Source organism: Trichechus manatus, unplaced genomic scaffold (assembly GCF_000243295.1).
Source record: "Trichechus manatus latirostris isolate Lorelei unplaced genomic scaffold, TriManLat1.0 scaffold00022, whole genome shotgun sequence".
NCBI classification, from domain to species: Eukaryota; Metazoa; Chordata; class Mammalia; order Sirenia; family Trichechidae; genus Trichechus; species Trichechus manatus.
This window is the reverse complement of record NW_004443958.1, coordinates 20,137,354-20,162,034: the sequence shown is the minus strand read 5'-3', so window position 1 is coordinate 20,162,034 and position 24,681 is coordinate 20,137,354. Positions and strand designations below refer to the sequence as shown.

Genomic DNA, 24,681 nt, shown 5'->3' with positions numbered 1-24,681 from the left:
AGTGCCCAGCTTTTTGTTTCCCCACAATTAGAAGAATATTCCAGAAGCAGAGGCCCCCCATGATCTGTGCAATGCCATCAGCCCTGTTGTAGGTTCCACTTGCTCAAGCCACCTCTATTGTGGGGAGAGAGCTCCCTTTGACCTGACCCTGCTACTCACCACCGTGTGACCCTGCCAAGTCACTCAGCCTCTCTGAACCTCGGTTTCCTCCTCTGTAAGACTGAGTGCCAGCCTTGTGACTGGACTCACAGCTGCCTCTGCCTGCCCTGTCCTCTGCCTCACCAAATCCAGGGTCCTGCAGTCCAGACCATTTGTCCATTTGTAGAGCGGGGTACAGGCCAGAGACAGTCACGGCTGACCCTTGGCCACAGACTCCCAGCTGGGGCTCCTGTCAGCCTTCCATGAGGGTCACAGGGAAGAGCCGCTGGGGCAGAGAGCTGAGACGGGTGGTAGTTGATACAACAGCCCCGCCTCCCACCCGAGCACACAGGTCAGGACAAACCCAGAGCCACACGCCCATCGGGTTCAGGAATGAGCCTGCTGTGGCAGAGTGGGCCATGTCCTCCATTCCAAGGACACCAGGCTGTGGGGGGGCCAGGCCCAGTGGCCCCGCCGTGGCACCTGACGCTTCCTCATGTACTGTTTGCCGAACATCCTGTCCAACCACAGGGGAGCCCAGCAGCAAGGACCCACCCTCGTCCACCACCTCTCTGAGAGGTTTTGCTGTATTTCCGGTTCTATTGTTTTTGCAAAAGCCAAAGGAAGTGTCTAGGCCCAAGCTCCGCCTCCGCTCTCTCAGGATGGCTGACGCTCAGTCGGGAACAAGCAGAGCTCAGCTAGGAGAAGAAAGCCCCCAAACAGAAGGTCCAGAGATCAGAGGGCAGCATACTGGGCGGTCTGTAGACAGGGCTGATTTGAGGCTGCGTCTGCAGTGAAGCCTGTGAGAGTCGGAACTCACGGGACTGCCTTGTTTCTCTGGGTCTCACAAGTTTTCCGCCTTTGACAGGGCACAGTCTTACCACTTTTCTATTGCTCTTTATTAGTGGAAAATGTTTGCGTTTTCCTTCTCTGACAGGTTTCTGCCTTACACACGTTCTGGCTTTCACAGGTTTTACTGTATAATCACCACGACACCCCACCTCTCACTGTCCCCAAACCAGAAGGAACCTCCGCGCCCTGAGTTCTGAGCACTGGGCTGCACCTCCGTTCACGTCAGTGCACAGAGACCCCCAGGGGGGCTGCCACCATCTCTGCACAGGGATGCAGCCGTAAGCCAGACAGACGAAGTCCCTGCACTCCTGGAGGCTTCATTCTGGGGGGAGTGACAGACAGACAGACAACTAAGTACAGTAGTCCCCCCTTATCCATGGGGGATACAGTTCCAAGACCCCTGTGGATGTCTGAAACTGTGGATGCTACAGAGCCCTTTATATATTATGTTTATTTCCTATACGCAGATGCCTATGATAAAGTTTATTCATAAATTAGGCACAGTGAGCGTTTAACAACAGTAACTAATAATAGAATAGAACAATTATTAAGTAAAATAAAGGTTACTTGAACACAAGCACCGCGATTCCACGATAATCGATCTGATAACCGAGACGGGTACTAAGTGACTAATGGGCGGGTAGCGTGTACAGCGTGGATGTGCTGGGCAAAGGGATGATTCACATCCGGAGCAGGACGGCATGAGAGCTCATTGCACTGCTCAGAACAGCGCACAATTTAAAGCTTAAGTATTGTTTATTTCTGGAATTTTTCATTTAATATTTTCAGACCAAGGTGGACCACTGGTAACTGATACTGTGGAAAGCAAAACCACCGATTAGAGGGGACTTCTGTACAACTTGGGACTTAAAAGAGTTACGATGAACCACACTTACAAGTACCTATTTTTTCTTTTTTGTATATCTAATTGTTAGTAATATGTACTACATACAATGTTGCAGCGCGTAATTTGCTAATGTTATCATTCTCAGATGTTCACTTGCAGATGTGATTAAGGTTGTGTAGGAAAACACAGCAGACAAGGGGACAAACAGTGACATGGGGCTGTTGTAGGGCAGAAAGGAAAAGCCTCTGGGAGGGGCATTTGGGCAGAAGCATGGATGCAATAAGGGAGCGAGCCTTGTGGATTCTGGGGCAAGAACATTCCAGTAGGCAAGAACAGCACATGCAAAGGCCCTGAGGCAGGGAATGTGCTTGGCACGTCATCACACTCTTGGGCTCTGATTCTCCGTATGTTTGCCTCCCCAGCCTCCTACCAGCACAGTGATGGGCCATAAATATGGTTCCCTCCATCTGTTACCTCCAAGAGTCTGCAGGGTGGCGGGGTGGGAGGAGAGGTTGTGTAACAAGAAAAAACAAATCAGACAGAATTTAAAGCAACAGAAGGAAGGTGTGTCTGTAACAGGAAGCCACTTGTCTTAATCTTCTTTGTACAATTCACTATCGGCATCTGAATGTTTCATATTCTTAAATCTGCATTTATACTCAAAACACGTTTTCGAGCAGGACTGGAGCCCTGGTGGTGCTAACCAGCTCGGCTGCTAACCAAAAGGTCAGCAGTTTGAATCCACCAGCCGCTCCTTGGAAGCCCTATGGGGCAGTTCTACTCTGTCCTATAGGGTCGATATGAGTCAGGATCGACTCAACGGCAACGGTTTTTTTTTTTAAACAGGTGAGTTTTCAGCTCAGATCTTTCTAAGTGAAGCGGGAACCTGCATTCAGAAGCCACAGAATTAGAGTGAGAATAACATTGAGGTTTGTACTGCTGACCTGGAGCTGACCTCAGGAGCAGGAGCCCCAGCTGGCAGAGTGCTGGGCAGAGGGCAGGGGAGCAGACAGACCCAGGCTCTGCCACGGAGAGGCATCAGCAGGCCGTGACCTTGGGCAGGCCCTTCCTGTCTGTGGGCTCAATCCTCCCGTCCACCAAGTGGTGGTAATGGTCCCTGTTCAGCACCTCTTGGAGCAGCTCCTGGGGCCAGGTGTGGTGGAAGGGACATGCTTAGGGAGTCAGGGGTCCCAGGTTCTAGTCTGGATGACCCCACAGACTACTGTGCCACCTTGGGCAAGTCATTCCCCTCCGTGGGCCTCTATTTCCTTACTTGGAAAACAAAGCAGAAAGGTGTGGTCATCTCTGTTCCTGAAATCCACAAGTCTTTGCCTCCAAGGCAGGCAGCAGCCAGGCGTGGGGACAGAGCCTTCCACCAGCTCCACTTAACTTTGTGGATTCCAGCTCTCAGCAGAGACGCCCTCTGCGAGGCACCACCTTAGCGGTCACACCTTGGGTCTCCGGGGAAGAGCTTCAGCCAGTCCTACTTCCCCTGACCTGGGACCTGGCCACAAATCCAGAAGCTCATTTCTGGGAGCAGCAGAATATCTCTCTTTCTTTGGGGCCCAGAGGACTTATAAAGTCTTCCATTAACTGAATCTCATTCAGCTGGAAAAATAATCATCAAAAAGCAATTCTGCCTGGTGACTGGCCTATAATCTCTTTGAACATTACTCATAAGGAACACTCAGAAAGCTCTTCCACCGTGGGATCTGGAGCTCTGGAGGAGGCAACCCTGGGGTTGACCAGCAAGCGCACCATTGATCAGCATCATTGAGTTATCCATCTGTCCATATACCCATTAAACAGGCCCCCATGAGGGTCTGCTCTGGGTCAGGCTGAGGGCACAGTGCCAGGGATACAGATTAAATAAGACAATCTGTGCCCTCAATGGCAGTTCAGGCTCACCCTGACTGCTTTCTCCATTTGGTTAAACTCCAGAGAATTCTTGGCTTAGCTCACTCTTGTGGTCACAAAAATGTAAACATTCAGAAACTTTCATCTCGTTTTCCCAAAATATCATTAGCTTAACATGTTCTGTGTCTAATAATTAAATCTAATGTCTCTCTCTTCTGCAATCAAATCAGTTCTTCTTCTGGTCCATACCATCCAATGCATTAGAAGCCCTGGTGGCACAGTGGTTAAGAGCTCTCGGCTGCTAACCAAAGGGTCAGCAGGTCAAATCCACCAGCTGCTCCTTGGAAACCCTATGGGACAGTTCTCCTCTGTCCTATAGGGTCGTTATGAGTCGGAATCAACTCCATGGCAATGGGTTTGGATTTTTGGTTTGGAAAGAAGGGAGGGAAGTGAGACCAGGGAAGTTTTCTTTGAGACGGTGGTATCTGAGACATGATGCTCACCATCTGGGAGGAGACATGAGACAGAAAGCTGCTCCGTTAACAAGAACAATTTTATTGATAATAAATTAATAGGTGGAAAGTAGCACAGCATAGGTGTAAGGTCTGGAATTTGATCTTCTACTTACAAGCTAATAAGTTGACCTCTTAGTGTTTTATGGCTGCTGGCAGGAGACACGAGACTCCTGGGTCAGAGACAAGGGACTTTACTACTCAGCACAGCAAGCAGCATGAGATTCATGTTTGTGTCAGTTTCACCTTGGTCGCCAAGCACCATGGGGGCTGCACAGAGGACCCAGATGGGTGCCAGTACATGTGTTATAGGACAGGACGCTGAGCTCAGTAAACAGAAGGCAGTGAAGGGTCTTGGGGCAGAATCCTGTGCCACTGCTCGTCTGAAGGCTCTTACCTTCTCTAGGCCAGGCTTCTAACCAGTTCATTCTGGTTTGAACCCCTGCTGAGAATTTGCATTTCCACCCCAGATATACTGAATCAGAATCTACATTTTAACAAGATCCCCAGGTGATCTCTTATGTCTAATAAATTTTGAGAACCACTGCTGTACTAGTGGTTCTCAGAATTGGTCCCTAACCAGCAGCATTAGCATCGCCTGGGAACTTGTTAGAAATGCAAATTCTCAGCAGGGGTTTGAACCGAAACAAACCACTTTGAAGCCCTTTCTCTAAGCCTATGTGTTCTACCTATAAAACAGGAAGAAAATTGACACGCAGGCATATGGTAGGGGCCAGGTAAATAAAAGTTAAATCTGAAGATCATGTGCTTTTATCTGCATTAATAAGAGAAAGTAAACTCATCCTAATTATTCATCCTTCTAGGTTTTCGATCATTCCTTTTCTTTACTGAGAATAATAACATTTGGTCTGTAGCGCTAACCCACAATATACACACAGACACACATGCAAAGTGAACCTGTGTTATCTTCCCTGGAGTCCCTGGGTGGTGCAAATGGTTAACATGCTCTGCTATTAACCAAAAGGTTGGAGGTTTGAACCAGAAGCACCTTGGAAGAAAGACCTGGCAATCCTACTTCTGGAAAAATCAGCCATTGAAACCTTATGGAGCACAGTTTTACTCTGATACACAGGGGGTTGCTATGAGTTGGAGTTGACATGACAGCGGCTGGTGTATGTCTTTGTTGAATGGTGGTGTTGATCATGCGTTGGCAGAGGGAAGAAGAAGGAGGCAAAAGGAGTCAGAACACCAGGGGACCAAGAGTAGAGCAAAGGAAAAAGCTTGTGTGGCCCCTGTCCAGATCATGTGCCTCACTCTGGCCATGTGTCATACTGCACACTGTCACTCATGGGCAAACCCATGTGGCCCCTGCATCCACCCAGGAGGCTCGAAGCAGGATGTGCATCATCCCAGATGGTGGAGGAGAGTGGCTTCGGGAGGTCACATCGTTGGCAACACATTAGAGCTGGGACTTAGACGGAGGTGTCTTGCCCCTGTATGCCGCGTGTGCCCCTCTGCACCCAGAAACATCAGATGCCTTGCCCCCTGCCTGGCCTTAGTCTCTCCTGAGACCCTCCCTGCCACGGGCCTTTTCAAAGCCCACCTTTCCCCACTGTCTCCCCACTGCATTTTAGGAAGCAATAAAACTCCACCTGTGTGTTTTAATGCAAGTTGTACAGAACAAGATGTTTTTTAAAATACTGTTCTCCCCGAGTGGGAGGCCCGTTGTGGGCACAGGGGACAAGCTGTGCAGTCCTCCACCCCCAGCCCTCAGGAGGGACCAGCGTGGGAAGGTTGGTAAACTCCAGTGTCCTGTGTCAGCTCAGTCCAATGTCAGTCCAGTGTTTGGCCAACTGAGCCAGAGCTGGGGCATGACAGCTCCGTCCCTGCAGCTCCCCTGGCAGGACAACATTCGCCATCACCAGCCTTCAACCACAGCCCACCTCTTACCTCCTTTCCTGCCCTGCTTGCCTGCCCAGTTGGATAGAGGGTGAGCAGCAGTTGGGAGCGCTTTGGGGAGGGAGCTGTAGGTGGGAGTAGGGCTCACTGCTTGCATGATTGCACCACAGGTGAGGTGGGGGCTCCTCCGGGGACCCTGGCTGTGAGACCTGCATAGGCCAAGAGTGAGAGGAGCTTGGATTCTGTAGCCAGACTTCTCAGATTAAATTGCAGCTTCACTCTTACCAGATGGCTGCCCCTGGGCAAAGTGACTTCACTGCTCTGGGCCTCATTTTCCTCATCTGTGAAATGGGCATACTCATAGAGTCGGTCAGTTAACACAAGTAAAGCTTTTAGGTCAGCTCTTAGAACTGCACTCAGCACAAAGGCAGGGCACGGATCAGACAGGCAGTAACTACAGGCTCTTGATCATCTCGTTCTGTTCCCTCATGGCTCCTTCCACAGGTACTGGGTTGTCTCTGTTCTGTATATGAGGACGAGGTGTGGCCAGGGTGGTCGAGTGCCTTGTCCAAGGTCATACGGCTAGTGAGGCTTTGGAACTGCAATGGCCATGCTCTTTCCACTTTGTTCTTGTTCGCTGCATCGAGTTGTCCCCCAACTCATGGGGACCCTGTGTACGACGGGATCGGGCCATGTGGTCCACAGGGTTTTCATGGGCTGATTTTCAGAAGGAGATCACCAGGCCTTTCTTCCTAGTCCATCTTAGTCTAGAAGCTCTACTGAAACCTACTCAGCATCCTAGCCACACGCAAGCCTCCACTGACAGATGGGTGGTGGCCGTGCCTGAGGTGCATTGGCCGGGAATCAAGCTCACTTTACCCCATGGGAAGTGGAATCTAGACCTGAGTTCTCTTCCTGGAGCTGCTGCATACTAGATGCATGGCCCTGAGCAAGTCTTACCTCTTCTGCGTCCCTTTGGTCAAGTAAGTGCTGCTTGATGAGCATCTTTGTAACTGCCAGTCATACAAGTGGGGCACAGGAAGGTCCAGCAGATGGAGTCACTGGGGTGTTTCACAATCCCTGACACCCCTGCCCTGTGTGGTTTAGAATACAGCCACCTGCAGGGTAAGGCGCTCACTGCAGGGCCCCGGCTTCGAACCTGGTCTTGAATCTTGCGCTCACTGCGTGCAGGCTGCCTCAGCACTCTCTTTCTCCGTTCTTCGTTATGAAAGAGGAGGATGACCCCAGGTGCAAAGCTGTCCTGAAGCTCACATGAGATGACCTCCCCAAAGTCCCAGCTCCATGCCTGGCATAGCACCCAGACTGCATCGGGGAAGGTTCCCGCCTTCCTTCCTCACAAGCATCTGCCTGCATTGCCCCAGGGCTCAGCTGTGGGTGCAAATGAGATGCCCTGGGATCTCATCTCCTGGCTCTGAGTCCCCCGGTTCCCTGGGAGTCTCCCCTCCCTGCTCCCTCGGTTGCCCCAGGCCCCAGGAATGCCTCCACACCCTCCTCCTCTGCTCCAGGTCACCCCTGGCCTCTGCTGTCTTGACTCTCTGGCTGGACCTCTGCGGCCAGGCTTCCCAGTGTTCTTTCTGATTTTCCATCCTGACCCCCCCATGCTGCCCGGAACCAGCTCTGGAAGGTCGCCTGGCCCTGCCATGATGCCAATCCGTGTCCCTCTGCTCCAGTGCTGAGCTAGTGTGGCAGTGGACGGCTCAGCAGTCCCTGTACGTGACGTGAAGACCTCACTCCCTTCCCGAGTGCTGCGCTCACTGCGGGCGCCACAGCAGATGGCTTGGGCCCTGCGTGCTGCAGTGGAGAATGGACAGCGTTCTCCAGTGACTGGAGAGTGGGCACCAGTGGGGCTCGGTCAGGACTGTTTTATACCTGGCCACCCCAGAGACCATGATGCCCCTCCAACCCTTGGTTTTTGGGAATGGTTCGTTCCAGTCGCCTCCTTGTCTTACGTTCACCCATCTCAGATCACGGCTGATGCTGGCCCCTCGCCATTTCAGCAGCTAGGTTGTGTTCTGGGATCTGAATCCGGACACCACTGGAGATTGTCTCCACCCCCTTCAGGAGCTTCTAGTTCCCCCTGTAAATCCAAAGCAAAAAAAAAAAGCCCATTGCCATCAAGTCGATTCCAACATTTGGCGACTCCATGCGTTACAGAGTACAGCTGCTCCACGGGGTTTTCTTGGCTGTAATCTTTACGGAATGGCTGCAACAATGCGCTCAAGCATAACAACGATTGTGAGCGTGGCGCAGTGTTTCGTATTGTGGTGCATAGGGTCGCTATGAGCTGGAGCCCACTTGACAGCACCTAACAACAACAACAATCTTTACGGTTGCAGAACGCCAGACCTTTCTTGCACAGTGCCGTTGGATGGGTACTGACCGCAAACCTTTCCATTAGCAGTAGAGCACAAACTGTTTGCACCACCCAGGGACCTTCCCTGTATGTCAGTAAGGGGAAAATATCCCACGTAAGTCAGTGGAGCAGGAGGCAGCTTATCTCTTTAAGCCGGTGTCAGACTATGTAAATCTCAGCTCCCGAGCGGCCCTATACATAAGCCCTTTAGAACTAGCTGACAGAGCCCTGAGGCAGGATTGAGGTGGGGTTTTAATCGTTCCAATAGGTCCTTCTTTGGTCATCATTTCAGCAGCCACCCAAATCAGCGACATCCTTTCTCTTCTGGGGGCAGATGTGAGCCCAGTTGTGCCTGTGGCGCTACTCCTTAAACTCCTTACCACATTCCGTGCTTCTAACGTTGTCTGGATGTCTGCGGCCTCCAGATTTAGCACCCCTCAACCTGCACACATAAGAAGCTTTGTGGATTTAAATTGCTTTTGCGCAGCTCGAAATATGGAAATATCTGCAGCTCCCTCTCATGTGACCTTAATCCTGTTCATCGTGTTTCTCTGAGGCACTTCTCCACACTGCCAATTCTAAGACTGTTTGGGCTTCAAGGCATCTTTATTTTCTTCCCCCAACTCCTCAGCAAAGGGAGGGGGCCCTGGTGTCACAACGGTTGAGCACTCGACTGCTAATCGAAAGGCCGGTGGTTCGAACTCACCAGCCGCTCCGCAGAAGAAAGACGTGGCAATCTGCTTCCATACAGATTACAGCCTTGGAATCCCTATAGGGCAGCTCCACTCTGTCCTCTAGGGTCACTAGGAATTGGAATCAATCCGACAGCAAACAGCAACAACCCCAGCAAAGGAACAAGCAAGATGTACCTAGCGTAAGAAGAGAAAGATTCTAAAGCACCAGAACGGGTACTCTTAACTCCGCCACATATCTCAGGGGTAGGGAAATACGTAAATAGTAAAGTCAGTGCAGGACGCCGTGGGGAAACTGAGGCCCCTAAGGAGACAGACTTGCCAGGTCACCAGAATGGAGACAGGGCTGGTCCTCAGACTCCCAGGGGGCGTCTTGTCCACGCCTCTCGAGTCCATCTGCCAGATACCGATTCTGGTCACTGCAACCCACTGCTCACCAACCAGCTGTGGCTTCCAACCACCTTCATCCCAAAGTTCATGTTCCTAAGACGTCCACAGTCTGGCGCCTGCCCACCGCAGCTTCTCTGAAGGGCACCCTGTTTTTCATACTGTGCCAAGTCCCCCCCCCCACCATCACCACCACTTGCTTGTCTGTGAGTTCTTCCTTCACCCCGTGTACCCACCTCTCTTCTCTCTCTCATCAGTACCAAAACTGCTCCCTCTGCAGCAGTGACATATACATACAGACTGTGATGTCCTAGACTCTGGAGCTGAGGGTGGAATATGGCCCAGGCTGTGGCCTGACTCTCTAGAGGTGCAGACAGACATGTCTTCACCAGATGTGTTCAGGGACGTATTACAGGTGTCCTCGCTGCTCAGGTGAGAGGCAGGGCAGTGATCAGCCCCGCTCTTCCTAGCCGTGTGACCTTGATGTTACTTAACTCCAGGGCCTCCACTTCCTCATCTGTAAAATGGGGTTGATGATGCGACCTCGCTCATAGGACCTGAGACAGCCTGGTTTACACCCTGGCTGGTCCCTAAGAAGCTGCGTAGCCTGGAAAGCTTAGTCTCTTAGAGCCCCAGCTTCCACTTCTGCAAAGCAGAGCTAATGGCGTCTGCCCCAAAGAGCCACTAGGCGCCCTAGCTGCTGTCCGGCAGGAACAGTGCCTTGGATAGTGACTCTGGGTCGAGCAGGCCATGCAGAGAGAAGATGGGGAGGCTGCTGGGGCTCCCGAGTAAATGCCGAGATAGGGAGGAAGAAAGGACACCAGCAGCGACCACCAGATCTGGTTAGAGATAGCCTAGCGACCTCTGTCCACAGGAAGAACAGCAGATTCTCTCGATGGTGCCGTGCACGAGCCCAGCAGGAGTCGGAGGGTGGGCAAATCAGATGCAGAGCGGGGCCCAGGAGCAGGAAGTGGACAAGCTACCGTCACCAACGGGAGTGCTGCTGTTGGGTGCGGTTGAGTCGATTTTGACTCATAGCGACCCCATGTGACAGAGTAGAACTGCCCCATAGGGATTTCTTGGCTGTAATCTTTACGGAAGAAGTTTGCCAGGTCTTCTTCCAGCAGAGCCACTGGGAGGGTCGAACCGCCGACCTTTCGCTTAGCAGCCAAACGCTTAACTATTGCACCACCAGGGCATCTCACCAACTGGGATAGACACCACTAGACAGACCTCACCCCGTGGTGCTCCTGCATCTGTGAGGGAGGCAGTGCTGGGAGGTAGCTGTTTTCAAGGAGGGGATTCCCTCCTGCTGGGAGATGGATTGTGGTGAGGCTGGGACTGAAGTGGTGCCCACAGCAAGCTCCTGGTTCTGTCCCTGCCACAGGGCATAGCAATAGCATGGGCCTCAGCGGACAAGACTGCTGACGGTGAATCCCCCGGGGCAGAGCTGGAGCAGAAGTTGGGAGGATTCCAGAAGGAGCAGCCACTGAGGCCGGGAGGGGAGCTGGTGCCCGGGATCCAGCTGGTCCAGCCAGCAATTTGAGGGAGTCCTCTGAGGCTGCCAGGGACCTGCGAGAGCAGCTTGATTCTATGGGTGGTATAGGACAGGGCTGTTCCCAGAGCAACTCGGTTCTGCAGGTGGGCGGAGGCTGGCCACCTGTGGGGGACACCTGCAGGGGATGCTAGGTGCATAGACCACAAGTGCATAGACCTGTTGGGTTTGGCGGGACAGTGAGAGTTTTTTTTTTTTTTTTGAAGCCATGCCACAAGGGAACAGTGGGGTACCTGTGCCCCTCAGGACCCTGGCAGGATACAATGATGCCCTCACAGTAGCAACTGAGAACAAGTTAGTAAAAAGATGGTTTACAAAGGCATGGTCCCTGAGTGGTACAAAAAATTTTCACTGGGTTGCTAATCTAAACATTGGCAGCTCAAACCCCGTGGCACTGTTGAAGAAAGGCCTGTCAATCTGCTTCCATAAAGATTAGAGTCAAGAAAACCCTATGGAGCAGTTCTACTCTGTTACATGGCGTCGCCATGAATGGCAATTGACTTGACAACAACTGTTTCTTTTGTTTTTGTTTTTTAACACAAGCATTGCGCAGTAGGGAGACCACAGGGAGATGCTATTTCCAATCCTAGGACTAAAGGCGCAAGTGGAGGGAGAGGTTATAGGACTCTGAGCCAATGTATGGAGATACTGCATTGCAGGACAAGAGGGCCCAGCCCCTGGCCACCCCAGAGGGAGGGAGCCAGGGCAATAACTACCCGACCTCAGTCTACTGTCTCCCTCCACTCTCCTGCTGAGGTTTTCCTTGGCCAAACCCAACAGGTAGTCAGAACAGAGTCCACTGACATAGTCCCTAAGGTCAACCTCCTGGGCACAGGGCAGGTGGAGACTGTAGAAAGAATATCTGGGGTGGGGCGGGGGAGAATGAAGAGGGCTTGCTCACTGCCTGAGCCCCTAGAAGGCCAGAACTGCAGCAGGGACTGCAGCAGGGACTGCAGCAGGGTCATAGCAACACCACAGCCACTCAGCACCCGGGGCCATGGGATGGTGCTGTGGGAGGAGCCATTCTGTCAGGCCTGACTTTGCCTCCTCCTGCCTGTGACTTTGATGAGCCTTGACCTCAGCAAACCCCACTGCTGAAACCTCGCACACAGGGCCTTCCCAGGATGTGGCTCGAACGCTCACGGGATGGCCAGACCTTGCCTGGCCCAGTGCCCATCATCCCATCCTGGGTCTTCTCTCTGGGCTTCCATTCCACTTGACCTTTTTTCTTTCAGTCCTGCAGACCTGCCCACTCTCCCCAACAGCCTGGTCACCTGCAGCTCCCCAGCCTGGGGGGCTCTTCCTATCTTTGTTGCCTCAGGACATCACCACCTCCTAGGGCCACCTGCCAGCCCCATCCCCTGCACCTCTGCTCTGTAGCAGTGAGGACCCGTCTATGTTTTTGTGTAATTCTTTCATTATCTCAGCATCCTTTCCCACATCCTGTGAAAGTTCAAGTTTCAGGAGGGCTAGGACGGGGTCGTTTTACTTTCCTTAACCACTGTATTGTCCAGCACTTAACAGAGTGACTGTTATATAGCAGGTGTCCAGTAAATAATTACTGAATGAAAGAAATCGGTAACGGGATAGCAATGTCCAAACCAGAGGATAGTTGATACAATAAAATGAGATGTCAGGTGGGAAGTATCTGCACATAGTAGGTATTCAACTGAACAAATGCAGTTGCTTCTTCATTCTAAACTCCACCATCAACACACACACACACACACACACACACACACACACACAGACACACACACTTCTCAAGGGAATGATAATGGTGACACCAGGGCAGACTGAATTTTTCCTATATTAATACTGTTGTTGGGTCGAGTTGATTTTCAACTGATAACGACCCCACGTGACAGAGTAGAACTGCCTCATAGGTTTTTCTAAGCTGTTATCTTTATAGGGCAGATTGCCAGTTCTTTCTCCCATGGTTCGAATGGCCGACCTTTCAGTTAGCAGCTGAATGCTTAACCACTGCACCACCAGGGCCCTCAATACTAATATTAAATGCTCTGTATGGAGGGCCAGGAATTATTCTAGACCCTGTATGTACCTGTAATCCCTTAGTATGGCTTCTGATGCATATTAAAATTCACTATTATAAACAGCATTATTATAACATAGGCACTATTTCTTTGGAGTGTCAGGGCTCCATTCATTCATTAGCTCAACTGAGTCTGGGGTGAGTAGGGCTAGGATAATTGTCCCCATTTTGCAGACGAAGAATCAAGGCCCAGAGACATGGATTGACCTGAACTCCTGAGGTGGCTATGTGTCAGGTGGCTGGACCAGGGTGCTGTCCCAGGTCGGGGGCTGTCCCTCTGCCCACTGGGAGGACAAGGAAGAAAGAAGTCCCCGGCAGCACTGTTGTTTAGCTGGGCTAACTTGGGGCCTGGTGTTTACTGTATCAAAGGGGGAAACAGCCACCCTCAGTCCTGGCAATGACAGGGAGACTCGCCACTGGTTAACCTCACCAGGTGGCCAGGGCCACCTCTCAAGTCAAGACCAGGTTTCTCTCAGATGGTGTTTTCTGGAGGGAACTGGGTCCTCCCTGACCAGGGGGAGAGAGATTCTCCAAGTGGGCCCAAACCTCCTGGACTCAGCCACTGAGTATCTCTGCCAACTCAGAGCAGGTGGAGCTGAGCTGGAGAGGGGTGAGGATGACGGAGGAAACAAAGCAAGGGATACAGGGCTTCTCATGTGCGAAGTCAGGCCCTGAGCTGGGTGTTCCATGAAAACCCTACTCAACGCACACATCATGAGGGCTAGCTGCCCAGTGCCCCAGGGAACCAACGCAGCCCCTCAGAAACATCGTGTTCATAATGACTTACATTCTACAATGGCTTATATTCTTGGAAGCTGATTTCATTGCTGTTGTTTTGTTCCAGCGAGTCAGTTCCAACTCATAGTGACCCCATGTACAACAGAACAAAACACTGCCTGGTCCTACACTGACCCTCTGCTTTAGCAAGCATGATGTCCTTCTCCAAGGACTTGTCCCTCCTGATAACATGTCCAAAGTACTTGAGATGAAGTCTCGCCATCTTTGCTTCTGAGGAGCATTCTGGCTTCCAAGACAGATTTGTTGATTCTTCTGGTGGTCCATGGTGTTCTTCACCAATACCATAATTCAGGGGCATCAATTATTCTTCGGTCTTTCTTATTCATTGTCCAGCTTTCACATGTGTATGAGGCGATTGAAAATACCATGGCTTGGGTCCTGTGCCCCTTAGTCGTCAAGGCGACATCTTTGATCTTTAACACTTTAAAGAGGTCTTTTGTGACACGTTTGCCCAATGCAATGCATTTTTTTATTTCTTGACCCCTGCTTCCATGGGCATTTATTGTGGATCCAAGTAAAATGAGATCCTTGACAACTTCAGTCTTTTCTCCATTTATCATGATACGGCTTTTTGGTCCAGTTGTGAGAATTTCTGTTTTCTTTATGTTGAGGTGTAATCCATACTGAAGGCTGTGGTCTTTGATCTTCATCAGTAAGTGCTTCAAGTCCTCTTCACTTTCAGCGAGCAAGGTTGTGTAGTCTGCATATCGCAGGTTGTTAATGAGTCTTCCTCCAACCCTGATGCTGTGTTCTTTTTCATATAGTCTAGCTTCTCAGATTATTTGCTCAGCATACAGATTGAATAAGCGTGGGACTTTTAAATAGCCTTCTCAGGAGGGCAGGCCGGGGGCTCTGTCAGACTTGTCACAGTGTAGGAAGGGAGCAGAATCGCACAGGAACACGCCCAATCTGGGCCACATCCTCCACCGTGCCGGCCACCCTGTTAGACCCTTGCACATCCGAGTCCTGTTGCCTCTTCCAGTACTCAGGTGTGGGGCTGAGGTCACTGCTATTCTGCAGAAGACTGCATGGGGCTGTCTTCAGTCCTCACCACCCCATGCTAGGAGGTGTGGCGGCCTCACCTCACACCTCGCTGGCTGAGATCTTTGGCATGTGGGTCCTGGCTAAGGTTCCGTTCAAGGAGCCAGGCCTGGCACTTCCCCACTATTGCAGGTGGCCTCAGACTTAACAGAGTGCAGAGAAGTCACCGTGTCTCCCTCCCCGCTGGGGCCAGGAGAGAGGAGGGATATTCTTGCTCTCCAGAGCAGGTTTGTTTCAGGGCTTGTGAAGGCACTAATTGACGCCAGCCCAGAAGCCTCTGCTGGCAGGTGGGGTCCAGTGATCACCCTGGCCTCTGAAATACAGCTGCCGGGATGTGCCGGGGTGGAGGAAGGATGCCCTGGTCCCACTACTGCCACAGCTCAGCCCACTGCCCCAACCTCACCCCATGCCTAGCTTTAACTTAAAAGAAAAAAACAGTTGCCATTGAGCCAAGTTCAACTCATGGTGACCCCATGTGTGTCAGAGTAGAACCGCCCTCCATAGGGTTTTCAATGGCTGATTTTTCGGAAATAGGTCCCCTGGACTTCTTAGGCGCCACTGGGTGAACTCGAACTTCCAACATTTCAGTTAGCAGCCGAGCACATTAACCATGAGAACCACCACTCCAGCATCAGCTTAGAACATTATCATCTCTTGCACAGAGCCAGGACTTGGGAGGGAACCTGACCTCTCGTCTGGAATCTTATTTGATCAGTGCCATTCAACAGCCATCAGTTTAAGTGAACTCACCCCTGCACTTGGCATTGGACGTACAGGGTCAGTAAGATCATCTTGGGTCCTACTCATTACAAAGAAGACAAATGTAAGTGAGACCACGTTACACCTCTGCTCCAACCCTACAGAGGAATGAGACTGAGTTTCTAACCTCATGCAGCTCCCAGTCCAGGGTGGGAGACAGCTGAGTAAGCTATGCAGGCAGAGCAAGTTCCGGGCACTGTGGGAGCCAGGACCACCCCAACCCCTTCTGGGAGTGGGCAGGGCTTCCTCTAGGAGTCAATGCCAGCTGAGCCTTGAAGAATGAGTAACAGCCAGCTGAGGAAGCAGGGTGGGGTGGATTTTCTGGACAGTGCTGACAGCCTGGGCAGAATCCCAGAGGCAGGAGAAAATGTGACTGTGGTCAGTCACATTGTTTCAAGTTATTAGTAATCTGTCTTATACAATAAAGGGAATTTATCCTCTCATGTAACTGGAAAGTCAAGGTGTTGGGTGGGCTGCAGGAGTGGCTAGATCAGGGTGATAGCACCATTCATCTGGGCCTTGTTCAACTCTAACTTCTTCCATATGAGCAAGCCAAGTGGCTACCACCTCCCTGGCTACCTCATCCAAACAACAAACCACCCAGAGCAAAAGAAAGTTTCATTCCTCCCTACAAAAACTCAAAGTTTTACTCTGATTGGATCAGTTAGGACACACACCCATCCCTGGGCCGAATACTAGGGTAAGAAGGCTGAGAACTCTCCGCCCAGCATTGTTCAGTCAGAGTGTAGCCTTGAAAAGGTAGAGGTTCATCTAACTCAAATGACAGAGCTGCTTCCTGATGGGGGAGAGGTAGAAGGGACAACTGTGTACACCAGGGCACCACTGGGTCTCAAATCCAAGCCAGCTTGTCATGAGAAGTGGAAAATGGAGCAGTGGGCAGGACCAGATCAAAATGACCTTGACATCTGAGCTGAGGAGCTTGGACCTTAACCTTCAGGCAAAGGAGTTGGAGATGAGGAAGCTGTAGGGAATTGAACCAAACTCTTCTTGAGCCCTGGATATTTCCAGAATGTGAGTGTTGAAGTAATCTGGTTTTGAGCTGCCCCTTTTCCTACCCAAAGGTAATCGATCTGCCTTCAACCTTCACTTTCCTTGAAAAAAATTTGCTGCTTGTTAACAATGTACATGTTGAGGACTGGGAGGAACTGACCAGGCAAGTGCGGGCTGGGCGGGGGGGAGGCATTCCAAGCAAACACCAAGGAGACCAGGCTGGAGTGCAGATGTGATAGCAATTGCTGCCTACAGAAGTCCCAAAAGGTCAGTAAAGTCTGGGAAATCATGGTATGGGCATTAGAAGAACCCCCATTTGCTTTCTTGATTGAATATACTCCCCTTTTTCTATGTCCCTCCAACGGTGATAATCAGACGACCAGTTAACAAGACAAGGTGTCACCTCCAGATAAAAGTCCCCAGTTTCTGGCTCCCCAACCCCTCTAGGTTCTCGGGGTGGGGGATGGTGCATGGACTCAGAAGGCTGTGGATTTGAACTCAGATCCTGCTTCTCCTTTCTCTGTGATCTGGGGCAAGTCCTTTTATTTCTTTGACTCTCAGTTTCTTTCAAGTACAAGACAGATATTAGTATTTACATCTAGCTTGTGGTGTTTTAGAATTATCTGAGGGATAGATACGTCTGAATGTACTATCATGTCTGGTACTTACTAGATCGTCCAAGAATATTCATCCGTTCACAGATTGAGAAAGGAATTGAAATTTAGAGATTGCCTAATAGATACCGGAGACTCAGCATCTGCCATCTTATTTTATCATCATAACCAAGGACCAGGAGAGTGGAATAACTTGCCCAAGGCCACACAGCCAGTAAACGATAATTTGAACCGGGGTCATCTAAAGTCCACTCTATGGAACCGAAACTAATTGGCAGAGGTTGCATTCCAGGGTGTGGAGCTGGAAGGCAGAAGCCCGGGTTACTTCCTAAGCATGCCATTGCTATTGTTGTCATCATGGTTGTTGTTGCTGGAACTCAATCCGGGAGAGAGTGAAGGAGAGAGGAAAGGCCCGTGTGGTTAGCACTCATCCTGTGCTTTACCCCGTGCGTCCTCGATTCATTTCACAAACTCTCATTGAACCCTTAAACCTCCCAGACTCTGGTGGCAGGAAAGAAGAATGGAACACCTTCTGTGCCCCTTAACAACCTTGTCAAATAGGCTTTGCCATCCCGTTTGACACTCGCACACACTGAGGCTCAAAGAGGGTAAAGAAATCATCCATACCAAAAAACAAAAAAAACTCGCTGCCATCAAGTCGATTCTGATTCATGACAACCCCATGTATTACAGAGTAGAACTGCTGCATAGGGTTTTCTTGGCTGTAATCTTAACAGGAGGAGCCCTGGTGGAGCGGTGGTTAAGCACCGGGCTACTAACTGAAAGGTCAGTGGTTTGAACCCACCAGCCATTCCTAAGGAGAAAGATGTGGCAGTCTGCTTCCATAAAGATTACAGCCATGGAAATCCTACAGGTTTGCAATCGACTCAACAGCGATATTGTTGTTAGGTACCCTCCAATCTGTTCCCACTCATAGTGACCTTATGTACAACAGAATGAAACACTGTTATGCTTGAGCCCATTGTTGCAGCCACTCTGTCAGTCCATCTCGTTGAGGGTCTTCCTCTTTTTCACTGACCCTCTACTACAAGCATGATGTCCTTCTCCAGGGAGTGGTCGCTCCCAATAACATGTCCGAAGTACCTGAGATGAAATCTCACCATCCTTGCTTCTAAGCAGCATCTGGCTGTACTTCTTCCAAGACAGATTTGTTTGTTCTTCTGGCAGTCCACGGTATACTCAATACCCTTCATCAGCACCATAATTCAAAAGCACCGATTTTTTGGTCTTCCTTATTCATTGTCCAGCTTTTGCATGCATATTAGGCAATTGAAAACGCCATGGCTTGGGTCGGGTGCACCTTAGTGTTCAAGGTGACATCTTTGCTTTTTTTTTTTTAACAAAAAGGTAACAGAATTTCACCGTTTTCTTCCTTCTTTTCTGTGCAGATGACAGACAGCTCTCAGTGCCTTCCTCACGTCGCTGGCGGAAGCATGGAGGAGACGGGGCTCTAATTAAGGATAACAGCAAACCATACTTTCTGGAGGAGGGTGGCAAAGACAGCTTCCTGTCATCCTGCACCAAACACCCTTCCTTCAAGGTCCTCACTCCTGAGGGATCCTGGACCATCAAGAAGATTAATTACCCCTCAATCTCTTTAGATAGGAAACGAAATCACTGTTGTTACATTTGATTAAAGCTTCAGCAAGAGACTTTATCAGCTCTCTCGGGATTACTGAAGGCACAGGCTACTTTATTTCCCGGAAAGACAAATTGTATGCAAGAAGAGCCAACACACCATGAGTGGCCCCCACAGCTTTTGTGATGCCCACAGTGAGGTTCAGCACCCAGGGGTAGCTGTCTCCCAGCAGCAGTGAAGTCGGCAAGCGCAGGCCTGAGGCCTCCGTGGGAATCCCAGCCTTCCCTTCTGATCGAGCCTCTGGCTCTGGGGCCTTTCATCCAAATTCCTCCCCTATTAAGAGTGGTTTCCTCCAGCCTGCTACTGGGAGGTACCCATCAGGAAAGCAAAAGATGGTGAAGGTAAAGAAAATGAAGTTGCTCACCTTCCTCATTCTCCTCATCTTCCTCACTTCCTTCTTCCTGAGCTACAACCAAACCATGGTGATCACCACCTGGTTCCCCAAGCAGATGGTCACTGGGATCTCGGAAAACTTCCAGAAGCTCATGAAGCTCCCTCATAGGTCCTGCACCTGCAGCCACTGTATCGATGAGCTCAGGGTCTCGCGCTGGTTCGACGAGAGGTTCAACCAGACCGTGCAGCCACTACTCACGATGCGTAACTCGCTCCTGGAGGAGGAGACCTACAGCTGGTGGCTGGTGAGAGCTGGGGTCGGGGGTAACCTTGGGAGGTATGACAGGCTTCCAGCAGCCAAGTGCACAGGCCCCAGCATGCACCTGGGACCCCGCCAGGCACTTAGCATGATTTAGGGTATAGTTTTTCATTCATTCAACACGTATTTATGGAGCATATACTATATATGTATGTTGGAGCTGGGGTACTGTATTAGTTTTTCATGGCTAATGTAACAAGTTACTGCAAACTTGGCGGCTTAGAACAACAGATGTGTATTCTCTCCCAGTTCTGGAGGCTAGAAGTCTGAAGTTAAGGTGTCCTCGATGTTGGTTCCTTGTGGAGGCTCTAGGGGAGAATCCGTTCCATGCCTCTCTCCTAGCTTCTGCTGACAGCTGGGGATCCTTGGCATTCCTTGGCTTGTAGACACATCACTGCAATCTCTGCCTCTGTCTTCACATCACCTTCTTCCTGTGTGTCTTCTCTGTGTCTCTCTGTGTCTCAGTTACTCCTCTCCTTTCTCTTAAAAGGACACTTATCATTGGATTGGGCCCCACCCAAACTCCAGGATACTCTCATCTCAAGATCTTTCACTGAATTGCTCCTGTGAAGACCCTTTTCCCATGTAAGGTCAGATTTGCAGGTTCTAGGGGTTAGAATGTGGACATATCTTTTTTGAGGGCCACTATTTAACCCACTACAGGTACCAAGATACAAGAAAAGGCAAGATCCTTACTCTCTTGGAGTTGTATTCTGGCAGGGAGAGACAGATAAGAAACAAATAAACAAGGTAGACTGAGAGGGAAGGACTCTAAGGAAGTGACAGTGAGGGTTGTGAGCCTTGGATGAGGCAGGCCCACGAGAGTCTCCATCCCTTGTCCCCCGGCTTTTGGGAAACAGGAATCAACTTGATGCCAGGCCCGGTGGCAGACCAAGTGGGCTGGAAGGAGTCTAGGTGAGAATTGCGGGGTCTTGAGCTCCGGCCTGCCTCTAAGCCTCATACCCACCTCAGTCACACAGGGAGCGTCACTCCTGCTAGCTAAGGAGACAATGGGGACAAATGTCCAGGCCCAAGTAGTAATACAGGAGGAATGACAAGACCTTACTCTCTCAGTGCAATTTACAGATCGCCACATGTGCGCTGTAGGCCAGGAGCCTGCGTCACCACATCCCCTACTGCGCACACTGCCCCCCACCCCCGTTGCTGCTGTCCTCTGTGAGCTCCTCCTCAGTCTCTGACCCCAGCCATCCAGGACAAGAGTCCCTTCTTCCCCAGTGACCACTTCCACCTGATATAAACCTTCTAGAACGGTGAATCCTCTCGCCCTCTTTGCTCCAGATTCCAGAAGCCAAGTGGATGGAACCCAGGGGAGCCTTCTGGAGGGAGAGGAGACTGCGGCCCCCTGCCCTAGTTCCTGCTCTTCTTCAGAGGGCCTTGCCCACCCCCAGCATCCATGCTCAGCCCACAAAGGCGCAGTAACACCCCCTAGCCTGACACGGAGTGCCAGCTCGGCCAGGAGGCCCCGGGCCAGACTTCGCGGCGTTACTCCTCTGGCCCCCAACGCAGCCCACGAGGGCGCAGATCTTTCATCCTCCCCACCTTGCCCTTACCCGGGTCACTCAGCTGATGAAGGGCACAGTTGAATCTCGCTGTGGTTAAAGGACACACTCTGAAGCCAGGCTGGGTGTGCAGCTAGCTTTCTGTGGATACACTCATGATATGTCCGGGGTGAACCCCTTCCCTAGGCTGGGCCTCAGTTTCCCCATGGAGGATTGGAACAGATCCAAGATTCCTGAAACGTGGGCTGCGGGCCACCTGTTACACACAGTACGATTCTAGGTGGCACAAGGCAGGCATTAGAGAACATGGCATCACAGAATGAGAAAGTAATCCCTGCCTTCATTCCTGTTCCGTCTTTCGGCACACAGACTTCAATTTGGGCCCGTTTCATTACGCGCCTCTTCTAGCACTTGCCAGTCTTCTTTCTAACAAAGAGAAGGCAGCTTGCCTGAGCGAGCGATGGGCTGGAGTGGGAATCGAATAGCATCATTTTGCTTTCATTACGTTTTGTACAATTCCTTTTTTACTTCTGCCAAGCAATCCAAGCTCTCCACCTGTGGTGGAGATGCAAGGTTTCCTTTTAAAATAAACATATTTACTTTTCTTTTGAAAGTGAGTCATTAAAGAAAAGTCGGCCAGTGATAGTCGGTGAGGGAAGGTACCAGAGGAGCCTGCAAGATGCACGTGATACACGCTGACTCTGACCTTGAGTCTTCAAACCGCAGGCCTCTGTGGCAAAGTGCACGTGGCACAGAGCAGGCGCTCCAGAGAAACTGTTGAAAGACGAATTAAAGAATGCCATGTGGGCCCTTGATTCAGTAAGTGCACTGTCAAGCTCCCTCCAGGAGCTCCCTGGCCAAGAGAGATGATGACATAGTGTGAGGGGCCTGTGGCCCTAAGCACATCTCTGCAATGTTGGAGCACACAGGGACCCTTCCTGGTTAGGGGCTCCCACCAAGGTTCCTGCAGGGGAGCTTGGCTGCGCCTTGACCCCGGTGGTTCTGAGTGTGGTCCCCACCAACAGCAGCATTGCCTGGGGGGCTGTGGGAAATGCCAGACCTCGTCCCTCCTCCCCCTGGCCCCTGGACCTGCAGACTCACGTTCTGTGTTAGCAAGACCCTGAGGTGATCTGCATGCACTCCGATTTGGGCACTGCCCTGGCCCATCAGATCAGAAGCAGGTGTTAGGTGGGACATTGTTGCCCGAAGCCTCCCCGTGACTGCTGATGGTCTCATGCTGTGTTTTTTGTTTCGGGCGGGGGTGGGGGTGGTGTCTTTGCCATGGCTTTAACGAGAGGTGCAGTCTGGCCCCCTGGTGTCCCACCCATTTAGGGTGTCTTAGTCTCCTACTGTTGCTGCAACAGAATTCCACAAGTGGGGGGCTTTAGAGAACAGAAATTAGTTTTCTCACAGTTCTGGAGGCTAAAATTCCAGATCAGCGTCTCAGCTGTGTCAATTCCTTCTTTGTCAGTAGTCACGGGCATTCCTTGATTCCTTGGCTTTCCTTAGCTCGTAGATGATCCTTACATGGTGCCTGTCTCCCCTGTGTGTGTGAATGTGTGTGTGTGTGTCTCTGCATCTATTCTGGTCGTTTTATAACTCAGAAGTGATTCGTTTTAGGACCCACCCTACACTGGTTGATAAAATTAGCATAACAAAAGAAAACCCTATTTCCAAACAGGATCACATCCATAGGCAGAGGGGTCATACTTTGAGGAACATAATTCCAGCCATACCAGATGCTGTTTCCTTCCCTCTGAGGTGGGCGCCAGCACCCCAGGTGTCTTCCTGCACACCCCCTGGGCACCAATCTCCTGGCGGTTCTCTCCCAGCCACTCCACAGTCCCTGGGGCTGGGTCCACCTCCCCGCACCCCCAGGATGGGGCTTCAGAAGGTCAAGATTAAAGGATTGGAGGCAGTGGTAGTGTTAGGGGGAAACTGGAAAGTGTGTTTCTAGAAGTCTGGGCTAAGTTGTGGTTTGAATTTGAGACACACAGCTCAACCTCTCCCTGCCCAGAGCCTCCTTCCTCATCTGTAGTTGAAGTGATATAACGCCGTGGCATGCTGACCCGGCTAATGTGATGCTTCTTAGGACATCTCTCCTGGGTTTCACTATGAGTGAGGAAGGCAGATGAGACCATCAATGGGTGGTCACTGCACAGTGTGGCCAGAGCACCACTGCAGTAGTGGATGGACACGGGCAGTGCTGGAAGGGGTATAAATGGGGTGACCATCTCGTCCCAGTTTGCCCAGGACTGTCTCGGTTTTAGCACTGACAGTCCCGTGTCCTGGGAATCTCCTCAGTCCTGGACAGACCAGGATGGCTGGTCACTGCCTTAGAGTCCTGGGGTTGCCGTAGCAAAGTACGCCAAACCAGGTGGCTTTAAAGAACAGACGTTTATTGTCTCACAGTTCTGGGGGCTAGGCGTCTGAATTGGGGGTCAGCAGGGCCATGCTCTCTCTGTTTGCCTAGGGGGAGATCCTGTCTTGTCTCTTCCAGCTCCTGGAAGCCCTGAGTGTTTCTGGTAGCCCCGGGTGTTTCTTAGCATTCCTTGGCTTGTAGATGCGACCTCACATGGCACATTCACATGGCGGCTTCCTCTCATGTGTGTCTTTCTGTGTCTGTTTTTCTCTTTCATAAGACGCCACTCAGATGAGATCAGGACCCACCCCACTCGAGTACGAGCTCATGTGAGCCTGACTGATCACGTCTTCAAAGAAAGGCCCTATTTCCAAACAAGGTCACATTCACAGGTATAGGGATTGTTGTTGTTAGGTGCTGTTAAGTCAGTTCCAACTCACAGAGACCCTGTGGACAACAGAACAAAACACTGCCCAGTCCCACGCCATCCTCACAGTCGTTGTGATGCTTGAGCCCATTGTTGCAGCCACTGTGTCAGTCCGTCTTGTCGAGGGTCTTTCTCTTTTTCACTGACCCTCTACTTTACCAAGCATGATGTCCTTCTCCAGGGACTAATCCCTCCTGACAACATGTCCAAAGTATGTAAGACGCAGTCTTGCCATCTTTCCTTCTAAGGAGAATTCTGGTTGTACTTCTTCCAAGACAGATTTGTTCGTTCTTTTTGGCAGTCCATGGTATATTCAATATTCTTCGCCAACACCACAATTCAAAGGCATCCATTTTTCTTTGGTCTTCCTTATTCATTATCCAGCTTTCACATACATATGAGGTAATTGAAAACACCCTTGCTTGGGTCAGGTGCACCTTAGTCTTCAAGGTGACATCTTTGCTTTTCAACACTTTAAAGAGGTCTTTTGCAGCAGATTTGCCCAATGCAATGCATCTTTTGATTTCTTGACTGCTGTTTCCATGGTTGTTGATTGTGAATCCAACAATTGTGGATCCAAGTAAAATGAAATCTTTGACAACTTCAGTCTTTTCTCCGTTTATCATGATATTACTTATTGGTCCAGTCATGAGAATTTTTGTTTTATGTAGAGGTGTAATCCATACTGAAGGCTGTGACTTCAAACTCAT

The 24,681-nt window shown here is 50.8% G+C and overlaps 1 protein-coding gene across 11 annotated transcripts in view; it reads left to right on the top strand.

Annotated features, from left to right (window-relative positions):
• Positions 1-24,681, top strand: part of ST3GAL1 (ST3 beta-galactoside alpha-2,3-sialyltransferase 1) — a 101,833-nt gene that overhangs the window by 66,943 nt on the left and 10,209 nt on the right. For 6 of the 11 annotated variants that reach the window (XM_023728218.1, XM_023728226.1, XM_023728217.1 and 3 more), the window contains one exon: positions 18,760-19,648. In XM_023728218.1, the coding sequence (XP_023583986.1) occupies positions 19,343-19,648 (306 nt within the window). In that variant the 5' untranslated portion in view covers positions 18,760-19,342. Of the gene's footprint in view, positions 1-1,779; positions 1,889-14,621; positions 17,004-18,759; positions 19,649-24,681 lie in introns of those variants that run through there. The other 5 variants (XM_023728222.1, XM_023728223.1, XM_023728224.1 and 2 more) reach the window with 4 other exon arrangements.